Here is a 23,858-nt window from a genome sequence, read left to right as displayed (position 1 = left end):
GTATGTTCTTTTATAAATATGTTGTGTGGTGTATTTTATTTTATATATTCAAATATTCTGTGGCAAAGATAAAAAAATTCCAGGTAGGCATCATTTTGATTTTGGCCCGGTTGTACTACGACATTGTCAGCTGTATTCCATAAATGAAATTTTATGTTATTTGGTGTGGATTCTTTTTCGGGGGTGGCAGGGTTAGGAGTGTTGAAATTTAGTTTTGGGGTTGTTTTTAAGGGGGTGAACTTCAAAATAAGCAGGCACCCAGGAGCCATTTACCCACTGGTCATAACATTTTGGCTCCTGGTCCACACCAAATTCATATGAACCAGGCTCTATCATTTTTTCAAATAAAGCCTGGTAGTTAAAGCAGGTTTTATATTAATGTGTACAATTGAAATTTAAATGACTCCAGATTAGCTCTTTAAAAATGGCTCCCGGTTCACTAGGTAAGCACAGGACCAGGAGCTGTTTTTTCCAAATGTATGGCAATTTTGACTGGTTTGTTTACGATTTATTCCTAACAGTATACAGGTTAATAAACAGGAGTCACATTTTTTGGGTTTGGCCGAGTTTTGGTATATCAATGGCCCATTTTTTGTAGGCCAATTTAGATATATGGATATTTTCTCAGAAAATAGCTCACAAATTACAAAATAATAATTTAGTTTTAGAAAAATTAGAAATATGACTTCAATTGAGCTAACGCGCATGGTTTTATTAATGCGCGCAGGAGCTTTTAGACAAGCAATTAATATAGCCTTACAATTTGCTTTTAGTTAACCTTTTACTCTCTCTTGATTCCTGAGTTTTGAATCTATAGTTTTGTTTGCCAACTTTTGAAGCTGAATTAAGGTAAGTTATAACAGAATACTCAAATACAGAGTAAACAATAAACACAAATCTGTTTGTTTCTTTCCAGAAATCTGTTTATTTTTCACAATATTGAGCTGATACAAAGCTTTCTGCTCTATCCCCATGGGGTTATAAATCATGTAAGAAAGCTTCATCAAATTATTTTAATTTGAGCAATATCTCTTTCATCAATATTTAATATCATTATATGGGACCATTTCCCACAATGATAACAAAACAAGATATTTACTAATTTTACATACAGATCGATTTAGTGGGCTCATTCATATTCAGTATATCATATATCAGATGGTGGTAATCCCACACTGCTACCCGTAAGATGCTAAGGTTGTAAAATAACACCTGCCAAATAAGGGAACACACAGTTGCAAACTGTCATCCTAAAGTTTGTTCGGCTTATATAAGGCGGAAATTATTCAGCTTTTGTTACTGAGCGCGTCAATAAAGTGATTAAGTCCCAACTCACGCTCACGTAAATTCACATAAGTGTGTGTCGGTCACGCATTACGCAATGCACAACTAGCGTAAGCATTGCGCCTAACTGCGTGCATGCCATTCTATATCAATACACATTGTTATGAGTCTTATTTTTTCTGCCTTATATAAACCGAACAAACTTTAACATCAGGGCCATGCCCACCTGCCAGCATACCAGTGGTGGCTAACTTTGATACTGATGAGTGCGTGAAATGGGCTATTCCAGTTGCAGTCCATACATCCCTTAAGACATGATCTTAATCTCCCACACAGGGGCGTCGCTAGACCAATATGATTCGGGGGGTGTAAAGTTGTTTTCTTTAAACTTCCGTGGTTGTGCCTGTGCGTATTGCGTACACGAGCGTGAACACAAAAGCAATAAACAATCACGCTGATTGCCTGATCAATGCACTTGACAACAAGCCGGCTGACCCATTGGTCTTCGGCGCGGCGCGTAGTAGGCGACCTTGTCACTTCTACGCCATCGCAATTCACCAGCGCGTACCCGGACCACGGAAGTTTAAAGAAAACAACTTTACAGTGTACAAAAATCTAAAAATTGGGGGGGGGGGTGGTAGGAGTGAAAAATGTTTTCAAATATTTTTAACAGTAGGTCTATTACGTTACAACAGCAACACATTAATCTTTTATATGGCTCTCGCAATTTGCCGACAATCAAACATACCTTTGACTACATTTGCCGACAGTCACATGGTTGTGACGACAGCAGTCAAATTTTGCCGACAAAATTGTGTACCCCCCCCCCCCCTCTCTAGTGACGGCCCTGCTCCCAGATTTCAAGCAGTCTCTCATTCAGGTAACCCCATTTGATATGCACACCCTCTGTGTGGGAGATTAAGGTCATGTCTTCCATAGAGGGTGTGTGGATTTCAACTGGAATAGCCCAATGTCAAACCAGCATGTTTGGCAGGTAACAAATTCAGTGTGTTGTTTGAGGAATAACACAAATGAGTAGCTATTCTGCTTTTTGTCAAGTACAGTCAAGAGTCAATTCCATTGTACGTACCTATCAATTGATAGCATCGTATAGTACACGCATATTTAAAGATGCCACATGGCCCACATATATATGCACATAAAAATCCGCAAATTAACTATTATTCAAGTCTTTTCAGAATTACATGCCTGACTTGCCAGGGCCCAGTGTCATCAAGGTTGAGGTATAACCCTGCCTTATGCTACATCTCTAGCTCCACAAATTTTCCACCTGTAGTCTAATTTCTCTCTATTAGGTCTTCAGCAGCCTTCATAAAACCTTTAAAGTAAAATGTGATGGGGTCTTCTGGCTTTTGCATTCTTCCTATGTGCAATGAGTGAGTCCCTCTCTCCCCAATACTCATGGCTCAGATTCTACTTCCTGCGATATATTTGAATCTCTCAAAATTGTGATAACTATTAACATTTGTTTTAATTACAGCATAGTAAACTTAATTTTACTCGCATCACAATTACCCTTGCAAGTTGCACTTCTAATTATTGTATAGATTGTAATATCAAAATTACATGTTGTTGTTGAATGCCATAGACACTATTGAATAAAAAGAAATAAATAAAAATTGAAGTCAATGTGACTTTTCAATTTAGGGCTGTTCTACAGTGTCTCTAGAATTCAACAACTACCATATATATCCAAAACAAGTGATTTATTTCAACTACCCGTAATAGGATACTTTGATAAATGTACATGCTTGTAAAAAACTGGAACCATTTTTTTTTCAGTCTTTAAGAGCAATGTTGGATGAATATTTTGTAGTGTTAACTTCACATGCAACTTAACTGTAACAATCTGCAATTATTGAATTCATGATGTAAGCCCATGTTTCAGGATGTTAAACTGAAACAATGAATACATTGCAATAAGCTTTTTTGCTTGGTGCCACCAATATCTTGAGGTTAAGTGGGTCATAGAAACTGTGGATATGATTTTGATCTCAAAAAATTTTGGATGAAAATAAATAAGGATTTCCCAGCTACAAAACCTACAGCTGCGGTTGTACATCTTTGTTCTACAGTCTGTTTGAAGCCATTTTGTTTTTGGTTTCAGACACAAAGATGGGTTTAGAAACTTGACATCACAATTCTAATGTTAGCTTGAAACTTGTGTTATTGGAAAAAAGGGCAATTTGGTAATCTTTTTGCCAGGAAATTTGGAGGGAAATTTTGCTTTTCTGGATAAAGAAATACACAAGAAAAGTTGGGAAATCCTGCAAAGTTGAGGGAAATTTCTCTCTCTTGCCAGGAAATAAACATTTCCAGCAATTTAGCAATCTCCTTACCAGGAAATTTGATCATTTGGAGGAAAATCGTGCTTTCTGGTTAAGAAATATCCAGGCAGGACACAGAACATGCCTTTATTTCTTGATATAAAATTATGACAAGATGAAAACACATTCTTCAAACTTCCGTTTACATCATTTAATTTGAGGGCTCAGCGCAACACTGCTCCCATCTCCATTTTGGGTAAAAATGAGATTCCGGCACCAAAATCCTCAGACCAGTGAAACACAACCCAAGTGCAACCAATCTCAAAATAACCAAAATTTGCTGGCGTAGTGCACGTTAGAATATGACTGTTGCTAGGTCAACTGGCTCATGCTTTCTTTGTTACGAACCACTGATCGAAATGATCCCAACACAAAGCCTATGGCATATCATAATTCGGAACAGGTGTATGAGCCCAGGCTTGAATCAGTAACCAATGGTTACTAACGTGCACTATGGCAGCGAATGGACACTAGGGCTTGACACAAGGCGGTGTTACAGTAAGCCTTCAATATCTTGCTCATACCACTTACGTGCAAGATCAATTCAACATATCACACACACACTTTTATTGTTCCCATTTTTAATTTCATTTACAATACAATTTGCACATAAATTTATTATTGACTGAGTCAAATTAGAATTTGAATACTGTCAGGACAACATTTCTGACAATGTTGACAGGTACGCATCACTAATCATAATATGGTTTTAATGCAAATGGCCATCATACAGCTTTATCTGGTGAAACCATTTAGGATACAGATTGACAGACCAGAATGGGAACAAAATCATCAGATCTTCAAGGGAAGTGATATCAAATTTGTAACACTTGTATTAAATTACCAATGTCAGAAGTTATATTTGTAACACTTGTATTGAATTACCAATGTCTAAAGTCAATACAAAGTTACAAGTTTAGGAACTGCAAATTTTCAACAAACCAGGCACATGTGCCAGTGTATATACTTCAACTTTACAAGCTGGTATGTTTAATGGTCACAGGAAAACCCATTTCAACTACAGTATTTTCACTCTCAGCGAGTTAGTGACACCAGTGCGCATTTCAATGGCTTCAAATCACAAGCATTTGGACGGGTTTAAAGACACCACATACATGTGTGTGCAAAAGAGCTGCCTCAACACGCTGACGTCACTAACGGATTATAATAAACATCTGCATAGCAACCATTGTGTGAAGTGATTTGTGGATCAAATTAATTTCATGAGGTAATACAAATTTGCATTTTATTAATTTTACATCAATTCCAAAATATTCAATTTTTCATACTTATACACCACAGCAGCTGAAGGGAGTATCCCATCATGCATCTGCTTGCTCCATAGCAAATACATACAAAACATAAGAGCGGCTTAGATATTGAGAGCTATGGATAGTTTCACAATACTTTGGAGATCATATTTTTTCAAACAAAAGTCTTAACTCCCCTGATATAAGCGAGTAATTGAAAGTCGAAGTGAGGGATTTTTTGTACACTTTCTATGGCATGTGCAGTTCTACTGTGGTACTGCAGAGCATGATGGGATACACCTATCTGCTGCTGTGCTTGTACACTATTCCATGGTATTGAGAGTTAAACAATAATATGTGTGACCTGCTCCTGAGTATAAAGCCAAGATATCCCACACTTGAAATCCTATTTCATGCCATTTAAAATCTTCCCAAACAAATTTGGAGGGCTTTTTGCTTTGGTCTTCAAAATCAATACTTCCTCAAAAATTTTGTTTTCTATTTATTTTTTTATGTTTAATGGATTGTATCTTCTATAGTGCCCTGGCAACTTACTCACTTTGCGAGAGCAGGTCACACATTGCTAAGGTCATGATTAAATCACCTTGCGACTTTTGATATTGTCATGGCAACCGTCGTGAACTGGAGACAAGAGTCTTAATTATATTTAATGTCCTAGAGGGAAAAGCTCATAAATATCGAAAGTCAGCTGAAAATCTGCAAAATTCTCATCCCTGATATTATGGTTCAACCGGTCTACAAGCCATCTAATGCTATCGATATTTTAATATCAAGTCTTGGACAGCTTAATAATGTGTGTCAGCCAAGTTTGATGTCAAAGAATTTAACAATTTTGGAGATATCCCTTGTGAAATGATAACCATGGTATCAATCTGGTGGGATTTATTGTTCCTGGGTGTGTTCCATGAGTAACAAAAACTAACTGACAGTAAATAAAAAATATAATCATAATAATAAAAGCTATTTAGTTGCTTAACAAGTCATTCTGTCTGGCAGTGTCACACATAACCAAATAAACTATTATGTGTTCAACTAGGTGCAAAGTTTTATAAATTGATCATGTTTTTTAATAATGCATGAGATGTTTTTTCATCTTGCTGGATATAAAGGTTTACTAAAGAATTAGAAATTTGAATACATATTTTAAAATCTATTTGATAATGGCTAATTCTCAAAATAGGCTACATCAGGTACCCGATACTGTGGTTTTAGATAGTCATGAAGCCAATTGTTGCCACGCTAAAATTGGGTGAAATTGAATAGAAATGTCAATTTAAAATTTAATGTTGCTGCAGAAAATGAGTTAGGTTTTACGATGGAAATGTCCGTTTTTGCTTTAGTGACATTTTAAAGTACAAAACACTTTTATCAATTAAACAACTAAGACCTTGCATGTGTCTAAGTTTATAATTGAACACATAATAGGTATTTGTCTGTTTATATCTTACTTCATGCAGTAAACAATTAATTCAACTTTCTGCATATGACTGCTTTCCCTGTGAAAGTGTCATTGTTACCGACTGTGGGATTAGGCCTGGTAAGCTGTAGTAGTTATACAAGCTCTCACAAGATTCAACAAACCTTAACATGAGGAAAATGGGACAGGCTTCATCGCATGAAGAAAGTTATACAGACCAAGCCATATTTGTTGGCAAATTGTGACTACATTACTGTGATGGATTAAGATGAGCAGAACAAAACAGCTTGATAACACCCTGACCACACCGGGCATTCCTCTTCTTATAATGACATCCTTAGTTTCACTAAGCAGTCTTTCATTTTTTAAAGAGGGAAAGTGACACAATAAGTAAAGCTTCTCAATTCTTGTATCATTCTGTTTTTCTTCAAACCAAATACTTTAGTCCTTTGTTGGAGAGATTTAGAATCCCTCTTCATCATCCTCTGCCATTTCTTTGGCCAGTTCCAAGTCCTGCTGCTCTCGCTCTCGTCGCTCCTGCAGAAAAGACATTAATGAACTGATGTTAACAGGTAGATATATGACACTTGTATGTGGCAGGAATTACAAACAGCACCATAGTTGTTATTATCTATTCCAGATCCACTGACACCTCATTAATTTCCATGGACCTTTGTGGATATATTGTAACTGTTGTAATTGGTATTAGCCAATTATTTCATAGTGCTGTAGTCCTAGTTAGTAGTTTCCATGTCCCTCCAGTGAACATAGGCCTATTCTACCACAGACGATATGCATGAGGTGTCACTAGAGCTGGAACAGATAATACATTCAATCTAAAATGAGGGCAGTTATCATGGTTATAAACGCTAGGGCGGGTCATAAATAGGGAAGGTTTTTATTTCAAATCGGCCATGGCCAAAAGGTGTTCCACTTGACCCCACTTGAACAAATATGCACTTTAAAAAATAATTAAAGTGGGTCTTCAGACCCCACCACCACCCTTAATCCCCTATATACTGAAATATGCACATTTTGTCAGATATTCAAAGAACAGATACATAATGAGAGGACATGTTGCTTAAAAACATACATTTTATCCACCCAGAAGCACTTTTCAAACACAAATTAATCATCTAGGGCCTACTATAGAAAATAGTCTATACTTTTCTCTGAATTTCATAACACTTTGTATGCTAAGATGTCCAATATTCACCATTATTATGTTTTGATGGATCCAAGTTGTGATAATATTGGATCCAAAACATAATAATGATAAAATTGATGCTTTACGCTAATATTTATTGTTCGCTATGAGTTTTAAAATATTGACTCGACTCACGCCTCGCCCAATATTTTAAAACTCATAGCTTCAATTCAATAAATATGGGCTCAACCGATCCAATTTTATATCAATATCGCATAAATATTACACATACAAAACTGGGTAACTTCTAATAACATAGCCATGACAAAATTAGGTTGATGTATTATTACCGGACTTGCTTAAAAAGGAATTGAATGAATCTGTAGCTGTTTATATGTGACCCATCATGACAAAACCCGTCATATATACGTCGCCACTTTTGAAGATACATCCCAATAAACATTACATTAAAAAAAGGAATTTTGACGGGAAAATTTTATATTTTCATGGACAAAAAACTTAGCAAATATGACAAATGATATTCCACTCATATTAGCGGTTTACTGTTTACCTTCAGGAAATCAAAAGTCTTTACAACCATTTTTGTGTATATATACTGGACCTTATAAATCATCCTTGTATATTTACCTTTCAACACGTTTAATGTCACTGGTGATGCAAATTATTGTCACCTGACACTACACTTGAAAGTCTTTCTTTGATTGATTCAAATACTGGCATTAAGGCACATGATCGGCAGATTTGACGAATGTAACCATCCCTTGCCTTCTGCCCATATTCAGTCCGACAGAAGGCTCAGGTGTTCTGATATACACGCATAGAATTCGTTCTGCAGTTGTTAGCCAACGTGAATGATTGAGACCACCTGGTTCATAGAGTAGATCTTAGTCCAGTTACCTGAAATCACAGCCATACAAAACTTGTACAAGAGTTTTTGATCCCAACTTAGATCTTTAACTACTTCATCAGAAAGAATGGGGAAGTCTGGATTGCGGATTGGTTTGAAATCAACAATGTCCCTTGAAGATAGGTGCTCTTTGAGTTAAACTACCGATTTTCCACCAAATGAGGTTGGGCCTGTGGTAGGCCCATCATAGTGAGTAAACAAAGCTCTGAATGGTAACTCATTGCCATGCAAAAGACAAATTTGCCATTGGAGTGGTCTACCAAGGAACATCTCTAGGTAGAGGATTGTACCTGCTCGCCAACCAATATTGACGTTGTTAGGCCGTGGGGTAAATGTTGCCAAAGCCATCTACAAGTTCATAAGAACAAGACAAGTGAGCAAATCAAGGTTGCTGGAGCTGATGGGACAAACAACAAAATGTTGGCAAATATTGTTGTCAAATTCTACGCCCCTATGTGGTTCACAATCAAAAGCAATCCTTCTATCACAGCTGCACCTAGAAACTTCCAGATGATAAAACTTTTGTGACACTTGACAATCACTGAGAAGAACATGGCCAAGAAGTCAATGCAAAGAAATGCCTTTTCTGCTCACCCAGCAAGCCTCCTCCTTGTAATGGCAGCTGACACTCAAATCATACGTGAAGAGGCTGTTAGATGGATACTTTCTGCACGGAAACACTCGTTCAATGTTGCAGAGCATTTTGACGGCACAGGTGAAGATGTACAAGACGAGCTTGCCAATGTAGAAGTAGAGGGATATAGTGATGATGAAGCAGAAGGAGACATGTTTCCTGGTGAAGACTACCCAACAGATGAGACTGTACGCTTTTCTAAAGTCCCTCAGATCAAGTTTGGAGCATAGGCTTACAGCAAAATGATAGATTGGCTCAAAGAGCCTGTCACTGAGCCACCTCTGACAAAGCACCTAACTGATGAACAGGTTAAGGATATAGTAAATGTCCCACTAAATGTACCCAAATATCCATGCCACACACAATCAGTGGAAAGAGCTATAAAGTTGGTGTCTGAAGCCAGTGAGAAAGTAAGAAGGCAAGGTATGGTTACATTTTCCCGTCAAAATTTTTTTTTTTTAATGTAATGTTTTTTGGGATGTATCTTCAAAAGTGGTGACGTATATATATGACGGGTTTTGTCATGATGGGTTACATATAAACAGCTACAGATTCATTCAATTCCTTTTTAAGCAAGTCCGGTAATAATACATCAACCTAATTTTGTCATGGCTATGTTATTAGAAGTTACCCAGTTTTGTATGTGTACTATTTATGCGATATTGATATAAAATTGGATCGGTTGAGCCCATATTTATTGGTCGAGCTATGAGTTTTAAAATATTGACGAGACGAGTCGAGTCCAATATTTTACAACTCATAGCGAGACCAATAAATATTGGGCGTAAAGCATCCAATTTTATCATTATTATGTTTTGGATCCAATATTATCTTGGATCCATCAAAATATAATAATGGTGAGTATTGGACATTTTAGCATATTGTAAAAACCTTCCCTATTTATGACCCGCCCTAATACCTAATGACCCTTTCTTCTAGAATGGTATTATCAAAATGCCACAAAATAATGCGGAAACTTTCAAATTCTCTTATTTCTGCAAATTTGTAAATTCCGGTAATTTTGAACAAAATTTTCCAATTTTACTCTACCACTTTTTTGAAATTTTATACCCAATGACCCCTTTTTACAAGATATTATACCCAATGACCCCCTTCCCCTTTTCATTTTGTTTGTACCCAGTGAATTAAAGCATCTAATTTTATCATTATTATGTTTTGGATCCAATATTATCACAACTTGGATCCATCAAAACATAATAATGGTGAGTATTGGACATCTTAGCATACAAAGTGTCACGAAATTCAGAGAAAAGTATTGTATAACTATTTTCTAAAGTAGATGATTAATTTGTGTTTGAAAATTGCTTCTGGGTAGATAATATGTACGTTTTGAAGCAACATGTCCTCTCATTATGTATCTGTTCTTTGAATATCTGACAAAATGTGCATATTTCAGTATATCGGGGAATAGGGTGGTGGTGGGGTCTGAAGACCCACTTCAATTATTTTTAAAGTGCATATTTGTTCAAGTGGGGTCAAGTGGAACACCTTTTGGCCATGGCCGATTTGAAATAAAAACCTTCCCTATTTATGACCCGCCCTAATAAACGCACCAAGTTTTGCAATGCATTTCATTATGTTATTTGGCTCTGTAAATACATGTTTTTTACTGTAATGTTATTACTCAGTACCTTTCTATTTATATTATGTTGTTGTACATATTTATTTTGCAAGTAGCTTGAGGGCCTGCTTGAAAAGCAGCATTTGCCACTGCAGTAGTTAGTCTAGATCCTTTATCTCACAACAACACTATATCAGTATGTGACATTCTGTTGCAGCAGGGCAATACACTACTGATAAACAGACGGTGAGTCAACTGGCAAGGTCCAGCATCATTGGTTTAATAAAGGCCAAAAAAGTGTGGAAGACAAAAATGCTATGCCCACTCTGTGCTCCTGTTACAACATTTTTTTATTGCGCAGTCTAGATATTTTTGGTGTAAACATACTCCCACTGGTAACTTAGTATATCAATTTAGAGACAAAGATACTGAAAGACCCTAATGAGAGTCAAACTTCAGAAGTCTTCACTTATGTCAACATAACCCATGTTATTTGAAAAACAATTTTACAAATATAGTAAGTACATACCTCTATTGATTCAAGATCCTTGTTGTACGATTTTGGGGGGAAGCGCATCGCCTGCAACAACAAACCATAGAATATTTTTTCAGAGTAAAATTGAAACAAAAACAAAAACAACACATTTAGGTCTGGATAATGGAAGTATTTATGTTAAACTTTTTGGTAAGATCTACATCATCATCCTTCAATGGGGGAGCAGGCGACCACAAGATTCCTCCATGCACAGTGATCTTTGGCAAGTGTGGCTATCTGTTCTGCTTGAATGCCTTCATCATACCCTAGCACATGTTGAACATAGGTTACATAGGAGGCACATGGATGTTTAGGTCTTCATGTCTATCCAGTAGACGAAAAGGATATGCCTCGCAAATCTCATTTTCCTTACATGCCGTGATTAAGAGGCCAAGCGTTGATCTACATAATATTCTACATAATTTTATTCAAAGAGTTATTCATTTCAAACAAGTACTTGATTGATCACATTCACAATCTTCGTAAGTGACACATTTATTGGTAAATACCGCCCCCAATCATGCACTTGTATGGAATCTGGAAGCCTACGATGTTGACCTACCTTAACACTCTGATTGTGAATATCAAGGCAGAAACTGATGCGTTGATGAAAGGCCGCCATAGGCTCTCTAGTAGAATAGACGTCTACTGTTTCCTTAGACTGGACGTACCCTTTCTCGTGGTCTATACTGGCTTCTATAACACCATCACGGATGGCCTGGAATAACACATATCAATGTATAAGGTTTTATGAATTAAAATAATCACTAAAAAGCTTGGTGCTAGAAAACATCCTAGATTGGCAAAGTATGCAAATTGTGATGGAGACAGTCAATATTAATCTTACTATAAATAGAGGAATGTTGTATGCGAGTATCTGGGTCCATGAAAGGCTCCATCAGTTTCGATCAAAATGTCGCCAAATTCATATGGGAGATAGAGGAATATACCAAGACGGTATTGCTAAAATTTGTTTGAACGGTCAAGAATTGGCCTCAAAATCAGTAAAAAGTGAGTTTTTGGGCAAATATATACCACCCCTAGCGGCTGTTTGTTTACGGGCTATGCCAACCAACGCATCCACTTAGCTAGCAGAAATCGTGCCATCGTTAGCGGGTCAGCGTACCGTCTGCGCACCACTTGACTCGCACACAGGTGCGCATAGCCAACTTGCGCACGGGTACGGTTTATGGTATAAGGGATGGGATAACGGGATTAGGCATACTAAATATTGTAAGGGTACTGGAGGAAGGAAGGAAGCACAAGAAAGAAAGAAAGAAAGAAAGAAAGAAAGAAAGAAAGAAAGAAAGAAAGAAAGAAAGAAAGAAAGAAAGAAAGAAAGAAAGAAAGAAAGAAAGAAAGAAAGAAAGAAAGAAAGAAAGAAAGAAAGAAGGAAGAAAAAGAAAGAGCGAGCGAGCTAAAAAGGAATTAAAGAATGGACAGATTATTAACCTTTTCATATCATGGATCTTAGGGTATACGGGGTAACGGGTTATGGGTTATGGTTTAGGGTATTTAGTATTTACGTAATAGCAATTTGGCATGGTATTAAACAGCATTTAGGCCCTAGGCCTATAAATAGTCTCTATCATCATGTAATCTGTTCAGCGATTCTTCCCGTTTTAGTAATCGCTCCCGTTAACTCAATTCTAATGGAGGCCCGCCAAGGAGCACAGGCATTCTGCTAGTAACCACTAAACACTAGTACCCACCTTTGCAACAATAAATTCTGCATCCTCAGGACTGTCCAACTCTAGTTTACGTGCCACATCAGCTAATGATATGCGCGAGTACGACAGACTTATCATCCTGACACCGGTCTTGATCACGTTATGGTGCAGGCGGATAATCAATGTATATGTGCCTTCAGACTGGAATTTGGGAGTATTACTTTGTAGTGTTTTGTTGAACAGACCAAGATTGCCAGTCCTTACAGCTGTTGAAGATAAATAGAAGGAAAGAAATAAGATTATCACAACAAATTTGGCAGGATGACAAAGAGTGGAGCTCTCCTTTCTTATATATCATGTATAAAATATGCAAAAATGGATTACCAATAATAGTCCCACCAACTACTAGTTTCTAAGAATAATACAACAATAGTTTGTACATGTAGATATGATTGAAGATATAATACCAAAATATTTGAGTGTGCTGATGCAACTCAAGATTTATCACAGAGACTTTTTCAATGGAAAAGTTACTGTTTATTATTTTGTGGTTGTCCAGTGAGAAAGTTGGTAGCCAAAACTACTGAATTACCACTTCATTTGCACACTGGATGATCTAATTATAGATGTTCTCTCATTAGTAACATTGTCTAAAATTGAGTCAGGTCTCACCAACACACACATAATCACCAACACACGCAGAATTTCCCCTTCCACCAACCAACATCCTATTTAAAGGAATAAATATGTATCTGACTTGTGCAGGGATGAAAATAAGCACCGACATAATTTCCTGAAACTGCTTTAACATTTCCTGAAAATGTGTATTTCCCAATACTTTGTACAGGGAAGATCCAAGCAAGATCCAAACAAAATTTCCTGAAATCAGGAAATTTCCTGAAGATTTATATCCCTGTTTGTCCATACTTATTTATTGAAGAGGTATTGTCATGTTACTTTGCCTAAAGTAGAAGTGATACTAACATGAAATTTGAAGCGTGTTTATAACAAGTTCCTACCTTGTGTGAGCTGCAAGTATGGAGCTAGAGCTTTCTTGAGTGTTTTCTCACGGAAGACACTTCTGTCTGGAATTTCACCCAATAATAGTTGCACTGTTATAGCTAGCTTGTTCACCTGTGAGAGGAAAGCGAAGAAAGACAATTTAATTTTGTGCAACAATTCTGTTTTGGTAGAGCTATTTGTACACAATAGGATTTTGATACACTACCAAATGTTGGATAAAGTCCTGCTTCCTGGGAAGTTTACCATTCAGACCCTTTAAACCTCCTTTTTTTTTTTTTTTTTTTTTTTTTTCCCACATTCTGTGCACGTCTAATGAAAATAACATGGGAAACTTGTCCTTTTGTCTGTTTCATTGTTGTCTGTGTTCGTTTTGTTCTGTCTTTTCTGATGTTAAAAAAAATTCTTAAACATTTGAGAATGTTCTTGCAATCTTATTAGTTCTTACCCGTGTGATATGACACGATATCACACACCTTATCGCGTGCGTGTCGACGCGATACTTGTACGCGCTATTTGAACCAATCGGAATGTGCATAGCAACAATAGGACTGATCGATTCTAAGCCCTAGGTAATTCCTTGTAAAATGTAGGATTTAATTTGATTAAATTTTGGTATGCTTATGATTAATATATTTATTTTCATTGAAATGTTTAAGAATGAGAATAAAGGTATTGTTTTTAGCCGCTGTCGTGCATCTATCGTCTCATATAACACGCGACATCATTATTTTTTTGGGGTAAAACAACTCGGCTACGCCTTGTTGTTTTACTTAAAATAATGATGTCGCCCGTGTTATATGAGACGATAGATGCACTCCAGCGGCTAAAAACAATACCTTTATTCTCTAATTGTATATCATAAAATCCGCCATCATTTATATTTTGTAATTTGTTAATAAATCATAGACAGTAACACTATGGCTGTCCAAAGATAAAAAAAAAAAGTTTACCATTCAGATGAAAATTTTGTTTTACAAATGAAGAAATGTGTCTTATTCTAGTCATGTGCACAACTATTCAGTAGTTCATACAGATTTGATCTGATAATCTAAACATGGCAGGTTAGCTGCTGGATATTTTATAGTAATTCACTCTAGTATTCTCTCATTTTAAAGAGGAAAAGTGACACAATGAGTATGGCTTCTCAATTCTTATATCTTTCTGTTTTTCTTCAAAACCCTTATTGAAACAACAACTTTCGATGGTAGGAGGCATTATAACAATATTACGGCATTCTTCCTTGGTACTTACTGTTTGTTTAAATCCTATGGCTGTGTACTGCGGAGCTTTGCGGAGTGCCTGAATCAGATTTAAGTGTGCTTCTGAGTACTCCAATTGAATAGCCTTGATACGACCTGTGTGGCACAAACAATATGCTTTCATTATTGACCAATAACATTTGATTGATTTATGCTGAACCATGAAATAATATCACCCTATATGAGTGTATCTTACTTACTTACAGACCACTAACCTTTTGGTCAAAGATGGGCATATCTCAAAATGCCACTAAGGTACGACCCCAAGAGAGGTGTCAAATGAAAAAGAAAAAAATAAAGAATGTAAACCCGGAGTCAATATTCATATGGGTCCTTTTTATATCTCAAAATGCCAAGAAGGTATGTACCCCTGAGTGGTATCAAATAAAAGAGAACAAAGTAAAGAATATAATAAAAAATTATTTCCCCAAAGCGGGTCACACTCCTTATAAGACCTGGGTCAATATTCCTATTTTGGGTCCTTTTCATATCTTGAAATGCCAAGAAAGTGTGACCCCCTGAGTGGTGTCAAATGAAAGACAAAAAAGTAAAGGCAATGATTACTGAAAATACTGTACTTAATTTTTAACATAACTGTTAAACGTGATTCCAGTCTTTTTTAATCCAAAGGTGCACCATTCAAGTTAGCATCAGGAGTCATTGACTACAATCTTATCACCGACTTACCAAGGTAATAAAGATATCTGGCCCATTCATGGTTTGAGGCTTGATCGGGAAACGTTGATTTGGCAACTAGTTTGTCTGCCTGGTCATAGAGATTGTAATGTAGATAGTTGCGCAACAAGAGATTGAGTAGTGTGGCCTGGGCCTCATCATTATGCCTTAATGTGGCTGTGCGCAATTTGGCATGTAGAAAACTGTAATAAAAGAGAACAAGATGTATTGATTAAATCAAACCACTTGGAGCTGTTTTTCTAACATCTAAAACAGCTAATTTTTTTTTCTTTCAAATTTTATCATCATTTTACAAGGTATATTGCTGATAGCAATTGTTAGGCAAACATGATGCATGCTAGGAATGAAAAGGGCTAAAAAAAGCTCAAATTTGAGCCCTTTTCATTCCCAACATGCATCATTTTTGCCTATCAATCGCTATCAGCAATATACCCTATATGTTGCTCCAAACTCAATACTAGTCTCACCTACCATGTTTAGCAAGGATTTCACAGGTTCACCCCTGTCTGGGCAAATACTGGTGCACCTCAAAATAAGGAATCGTGAAAATATGCCTCATTTCACAATATTTAGTGTGACAATGGTAATACTGCCAACACCAGGTAATGGCAACTATGATATATAAATACAACTCTATGAAGTATCCACAGAATAAAGTGTTGCTGTGAGTGGCATACATCAATGTAAAACTTAGCCATGCTTTGTATTCCAAAGGTTTTTTTTTATCTTGGCATATTCAGAGTTCCAGACAGAATTTAATTAATTCCTTTCGGGATGAGCAGGGTAGTAATTTTCATTACTTTCTACAGGTGATGGGACATTGACTGTGTAGTTGTAAACAAATTACAGTTCTACCAAAGTTTACAACATCCCCCAATAATAACTCTTACTTACCTTCTGATCTTTTCTAATTGACCAATAAGTTCATACGATCTTGAGTGATAGAAATAGGCCTTTGCTGACAGCTGATCAAGGGATCGTCGATTCTGAGTGTCAATTTTTTTCACTAACAAGTCTGAACACTTGACAGCCTGCGAGGAGAAAAACACAAATCATGTCAATAATTAATCATTGCATCTGTCACTTATTATCCAGCAACAGGATATCTGTTATCAGAATCAGTTTTTGTATAGAGGGTATTCATTACTCTTCATTTTCTAAATGTTTCCGATGTTGATTTGAAAAGGCATACGATCTATACTGGCTGAAAAATGGCTCATTATTGTCTCACATCTTTACCTTTATATGAACTAATCCGGTTATGTTTTATGCAAGGTCTAGTTCAGTGGATTGCTTGTCTGATTAAAAACTCTGGCTGTCAGGTGCGGGTTATAATCAATCGCCACTTTCTTTTTAATGTTATACCAACTTCAAGCAAACAATTGGTTTAGGTCCTAACATTACATTAAGACCATGCCATAATTAGCTTAAGGTGGTACTACACCCCGAGCCAATTTTTTGCTTATTTTTACGTTTTTCTCACAAATTATAGCGCATTGGTGACAAGTAATGTATGTATATTATAGGGGCAAGGACTACAACTACTGCACTGAGAATTCAGCAACTCAAGGCAAGTAGTTATTGATTTATTGATCAAATATTGGTTTTCCCTCATTTTTAACTAGAACTCCACAACTGTTGTCTGTGCTGAAATAAAATTTCCAGTGTAGCAGTTGTAGTCCTTGCCCCTATAATATACATATCTTACTTGTCACCAATGCTCTATAGTTTTTGAGAAAAATGCAAAAATACGCACAAAATTGGGCAGTAGGGGTGTAGTACCCCCTTAACTGGCCTAACATTGCCATGTTATTGGCGCATTTCAATTACCTCATCATATCTTTTAGTATCCAGGAGATGCACCACAACAAGCAGATGAACATAGACGCCTAGCTCCGTAGAAGTGGGCCATTGAGGTCTTCCTGTCCGTGGTCGGAATATTATATTATTTTCCGCTTCCATGGGCTGTGTGAGCAAGCAATAAAAAAACAATGCTTTGATTAAACTTCATTTATGTATGGACCAATTCTAGGGAGCACGATTGGCTGAGCGGAATAGGCTCTGACTTAAAGCAGAAGATCAAGGGTTTGAGCCCCAGCGACGCCATCGTATTGTGCTCTAATGAGTAAGGCACTTTTTATTCTCCACCCAGGTTTATAAATGGGTAAGAATGCCAGGAAGGTAACAGACTTCCTGTGGAGAAGGTGTGGCGATCCCCCAGCAACATTTCATGCTGGAGTCTGGCCTAATTGCTAACAAAAGAGAGATGGGCGCCCTTGTTCTGTAAAAAATGCAGGTTCAACTCCTTTACTTTTTTTTTAAGGACTGATTTGCTAGACACTCTTTAAAATGATTACATTTTGAAGTTAATGACCTGCATGAGTGCATGGACCCAAGAAATAGAGGACCCAAACAGTACACCAGATTTAATCAAATAGCTCCTGTGAACAAATACTTGGCAATGACAAAAAACACAGGAGCTATTTTTGGTAGATTTTTTTTCAAAACAGTGCTCATAATAAAACAAAGTATTTTGAGCTGTCCTGATTAAACCATTGGTGTTGGTGTACAGAAGTTAGATCAAAATAAATACCACTCCGAAGATGGTCAAAACTGTCACTGTCAGGTCGTGACAAGATAAAATGTATTATTATATGAACATACCTCTTCCAAATATGTCAACAACTTTTCTCTGGTTGAACTAGAACTTGGAAAATATCCTGTGATGAGTTTTCTGAGCACATTGTGGTTGAGCTTACGTCTTGATGATGTTAAAGCCCGCACTACCCTGGCCATGTAATTCTTCTCTTTGGATGACACCGACTTCTCAATGTGCTTCACATGTTCTTTAAAATCTGTTAAGGAAATTATGACAAACAACTTTAGAATCTATTCTACATGCATGAATAAAAATGTATTAACTTCTTCAAATTTGAATCAAGATTGTTTAGAACAAAATTTACTGACATATAGGACATAACAAATCCTCCGTCACATAGCTTTGGGACAATTAAAAATTCTCTTGAGCAACCATAAGTTAAGATGACCCTGCGAGATGGGGCAATTAAAAGTTTCAAATTTTGTTTTCTGCGCCCGAGAAAATTTCAATATCATATGAGTTTGTTTTAAATAAAACCATGTAATTTGTGCTTGATAATTATTTTTCTTATACATGTATAATTAGACAATAATAACTGTGCACCATCTATTTTGAGGTCATTGTGTGAAATCGGAGGGTTTTGTTTTGGGCTGAGGTATTTTTCCGAGGGAGCGGTAGCTCCAGAGGAAAAATACAGAGGCCCAAAACAAAACCCGAAAGCGAAAGCGAGCGAGTAGTATAAAGTCAGTTTCACACCTGTGATTTATGGAGCATATCATAAAATCTCTGAGCACATCCACAGCGCATTTGACAGATAAAAATGACATTTGCAATTCTGAGCGACGGGATTCCATGAAATTGAAGATTATGTAAGTTATTCTACAGGATCGGTAATAATTAACAGCTGGTCTGCTGTATTTGAAGTGCATATTGAAGTTTGTAAGTTTGTGACTTCATATGTTACAGTAATGGAAGGAAGGAAGGAAGGAAGTTATGTGCAATAGATATTTATACGGGAAGCTTAAATTGGCATGCTTTCCTGCAATTTGTCTGTCGCTTGCGAAAGTTATTTGGAGTTCAGGGCACGTCACACCGAGTGTGAAGTGACCTCGCTGGGCATAACAAGGTAGGTACATGCAATAATAAATTCTGGAGTCACTTGCACAGCACAGTAGACTGCCTAACTAGCCTGTATCTCGTTTCGGCCAAATACGTCTGTAATACATACCTGTTTTTAATGACTTTGCAACAATGTTTCTATTGTCAGCAATAACAGCTTGCATTCATACTTTTGAGTTTATATGGTGAATTTTCGTACACATCATAAATAAGTGAAATCAGAATATCCTGAAAGGAATTTAGGTAACGAATTCAACGACACTGACCTCGCAGCAGCTAATGTTTTCATGTAAACATGGCGTCATTAGACATTTTTAGCCTATGTTTCATATCCTACTATCGGATCGTTGAAACAACAAAACCTCAATCCCCGGCCTCATTCACGAATTCACTCACCTTCCTACACCACCAGTTGAAATAAAACTCGAAACATCCCGTGTTATTCCTCAAAACTACATGCACCTTCATTAATAAAAATTGAAATCCTAGTAGAAATCCGTTATCGAAAATTGTTTGATATAAAACGTCAACAAAAGTAATTTTTCTGAAGAGTAGATACTGCGTGTCAAAATGGCGGCCGCAGTCGCATCCCCCAGCTTTGTATCGTGTACCCAGGTCACGGTATGTCTACGTGATTTAACAGTCAAGGTCAGAGGACAGCGCAACCTGTCTGCTGTCATGCCGTATGGCTCCGCCCAATGAACGGCGCTGTCAATCATCCTTATTCACAATCGCCTTTGTCGAACAGACTTTTACGCAGGTAAGAGCTCACGCTGTCCTCACTTTAGCGATTAGGATCGACGAGCGTCAGGCCGACAAAATCTGGTTGTGTAGGAGACTATCATCGTGATGCCCTCGTGATGCCCACGTTTGATTACGGAAGAAATATTCATACCAGGACTGAAGCAAATGTGGCAATTTCTATGTTTGTACCGGGCAAGTACCGGACATTTTTCAACACGGAGCTAGCGGAAATTACTACAAATTCGTCCAAGGTAAGCAACTTAGGGTTGGGGATCGCATTTTTAACTTTGACTAAACTGTTTCGGAGTTAAGGCACGCTAAAAGTAGACCATTTCGGGGCTGTATTTGGTGTACATGTGACGCTTTTGAACAGAGTAAAAAACGACCACTTATTCGCTATTGCTGAAGTATACTCGCCGAATCATGTACCAATACACAAGGTATTGGTACATGAGATCAGGTATAACAGCACAGAAGGTTCTACATACAACTCCAGACCATGACTCGAGTCGAGAACTACTACAACTGGGGTTATTTTGACACTCTAAAAACTGAAGAAAACACTGGGGGTGTGCATTTGTGTGAGGATTGCTTTCCCAAAAGCAATCTATGGCAAAATAAAAAAATAAACATGTTTCACGTCCCCTCCCGCTTCCTTTTTTGAGGTTTCCTCAAATATATTTTTATTTTTTGAAATTCAAATAACTTTTCCAAAAATATGTTTAGGAAGTTGGAATGCTTTCTATAGCCTTGTTATAGATACAAGAAACATTTTAGGAAGGTTTTGTGAATTGTGATCATTGGAGGGGGTGTAACTCTCAGAACAACAAATAAAAAAGGGCCTCCTTCTTTTTCCAGGCATAATTGTATACTCTAAAACAGCTTTAAGTATGGGTATTTACACCAATTTTGAGATAAAAAATAAAAAATAAAAAGCACCCTCCTCCTCCTCCTTTTTTTCGAACACCCGGACGTGAAACATATTTTATTTTTTACTTGCTTGGCCTAATATAAATTCAGCTAATTAGACAGTTGTAACTTGTTTACAAAAATTTTTATTAGGTTGCTTTCCCTCAAAAGCTATCTATACTAAAATGCAGTAAACCTTTGACGAGCGCATATTGTAAGGATACATTGTGTATTTACTGCGTTGCACGCACTTGTCTCTGATTGGATGCTGAGGCGATCTGTGTTGCCGAGTGGAAATTTATGAATGAACTGTGCACCGTACGCGCGTTGTTTATGTTAGCGCCGAATTTGCAACATCACGGTAGTCGCGCTCGTCAAAGGTTTGCTGCATTTGACTATAATATAAATTCAGTTAATTAGACAGTTGTAACTTGTTTACAACAAATTTTATTGAACCCAGTTTTTTTCATGACGTTTTTTTGTATACATGATTCAGCAAGATTGAACAAAAACAAATCACAGTAGCTTCGATTCTTCATTACTTATCAGCAGCTGGTTACATAATAAACTGTAAAACTCAAGTTCAGAACAGATAAATTATAATCCATTAGTCCTTATGTATTAAAATAACACAGATTTACGAAAGATAGTGTGTAAAACACTGATTTACCATCAAGCGTCATCAGATCAATTTCTTTCTTTCCAAGAACTGTGTTCTCTTCAGCGTCTTCAGTTTTGGGAGGCTCCGCTTCGGCCATTTCCACATCTTTCGTGGCTTCTTTAGCCATTTTCGAGAAACGGTCTCAATAAGGTAAAGGTGCTCTATCAGTCTGTATACTTTGAAATTTATTTTATGCCAAAATTGAGGTATTTAAACACTTTTGATGAGCATCGCTAACTACTTTCCTTCAAAAATTGCAAACACATGAACGCAAAATGGCGTACAGAAATGATTCTACGCCTGCGTGATGACCTGAGATGAACTTGGGTAGAATACCTCTGCTACAAAAGCTAAAATTTCGCTTTGATTACCATTCATTACTACTATTGATAAAGCGTTTTACCTCATGCTTGTAGCAGAGCTAGTTAATGATAGTCTTTTTCACAGGTAACAATTATAGTATAGACTCTAACAAAAACTTCAAAAGCTTGCAACAAGCAGAGGGGTCAGAACTAGTCTACTGTAGTAGACCAGTTTAATTTATCATTCCCTAAATTTATCTCTCTGAACTGGAAAACTCATCATTCCTGTTCTGATTCAACAGCTCAGATATCCATGAGAAACCTGGTCTACTGTATTTCGAATATACAATGAACTATGCACTCTATAGTGGGTATGATGTTACCTCATTAAAAATGCAGTCTTGGCTGTTTATACACATATCCTGTGGTTTTTACCAATTAAACCGTTTGAATAGCCGTCCAGCGCGTATTATTTGCACAAGGTCCAATGTATACGCTTGACGTCGCGCACGTATACGCGATGGTTAAGCTGTCAAATGAAATCTGAATAAAAGTTTACCTGACCCAGATAGAGCTACCCCACGTGGGTTGGGTTCAGTGAACACAGTGGGTTGGGCTAATGCATAAACATGTATGCTTGCCTAGCTGTTATTGGTTAAGATTTACCACCCACAATGATTTTTACTTCATTAACATTCATCTCAGATTCGAGATGAAAGAGGTTGAGTCTATGTGTTAAGATATGGTGGGTCACACAGGTCATATCCAACTACCGCAGTCCTTTTTCTCTGGGCAGGGCAGTCACTGGAGATGTGGTGTGTTTCGTCATAGATTTTAAATGGTTTCATGCATGGAAACGTATGAATTGTTTATCAAAAAAAGAAAAAGGAATGCAGCGCAGTCTAGGTCAGAACACGAATATTCTATAAAATATTGTAATAAATGGAAAAAAATAAGTATTATAATAAATAAATGAATAATAAAATATTAAATTAAAAAATAAATAAATAGATAAATAGATAAATAGATAAATAAATAAATAAATAAATAAATAAATAAATAAATAAATAAATAAATAAATAAATAAATAAATAAATAAATAAATTAATTAATTAATTAATTAATTAATTAATTAATTAATTAATTAATTAATAAATAAATAAATAAATAAATAAATAAATAAATAAATAAATAAATAAATAAATAAATAAATAAATAAATAAATAAATAAATAAATAAATAAATAAATAAATAAATAAATAAATAAATAAATAAATAAATAAATAAATAAATAAATAAATAAATAAATAAATAAATATTTAGGACTTACTTGCCCAGATTCCAGAGATTTTAATTCTGTGGTGTAGGCATATGCCGTCAGAGTCAGACTGGAAGACTAACTTGACAGATATTTAGGACTTGTGTTGAGACTTTTTCATGAACTACCGTAAAATGGGGTAACTTCGGTCAGCGGGGTAACTTTGGTCGGTCAAATATTTTTTTTAATGGTCATATTTTCGTATAGCAATATTGTTTTTAGTCATACTTGGTGTCAATTTGTTAAGAAATATGTTTGAAAGAAATAATAATCGCTCATGTCCAATTTCCTCGAAATTTACGTAAAAATGGGATTTTTGACCAAAAATGAGCATTTTTTTACATTTTTTTCAGAAAAAATAAAAATCGATATTTGTGAGCAAGGATGTGTAGGCCTACTTGGTTAATTATGC

At 36.4% G+C, this 23,858-nt stretch overlaps 1 protein-coding gene across 1 annotated transcript; it reads right to left on the bottom strand.

Moving 5' to 3' along the window:
• Window positions 1-901: 901 nt before the first annotated feature.
• LOC140142069 (26S proteasome non-ATPase regulatory subunit 3-like) lies at window positions 902-22,111 on the bottom strand. The gene is made up of 11 exons (XM_072164021.1): window positions 21,836-22,111; window positions 18,459-18,649; window positions 17,625-17,759; window positions 16,689-16,825; window positions 15,786-15,976; window positions 15,091-15,194; window positions 13,836-13,950; window positions 12,859-13,082; window positions 11,709-11,864; window positions 11,141-11,191; window positions 902-6,857 (listed from the first exon to the last, which is right to left on the bottom strand). The coding sequence occupies exons 1-11, from the start codon at window positions 21,951-21,953 to the stop codon at window positions 6,783-6,785; spliced, it is 1,497 nt and encodes a 498-aa protein (XP_072020122.1). The 5' UTR covers window positions 21,954-22,111; the 3' UTR covers window positions 902-6,782.
• Between the last annotated feature and the right edge of the window lie 1,747 nt (window positions 22,112-23,858).

The sequence above is a fragment of the Amphiura filiformis genome, chromosome 20 (assembly GCF_039555335.1).
Source record: "Amphiura filiformis chromosome 20, Afil_fr2py, whole genome shotgun sequence".
Lineage (NCBI taxonomy): Eukaryota > Metazoa > Echinodermata > Ophiuroidea > Amphilepidida > Amphiuridae > Amphiura > Amphiura filiformis.
The sequence above is the reverse complement of the archived record's forward strand: the minus strand, read 5'-3'. Positions and strand labels throughout refer to the sequence as shown.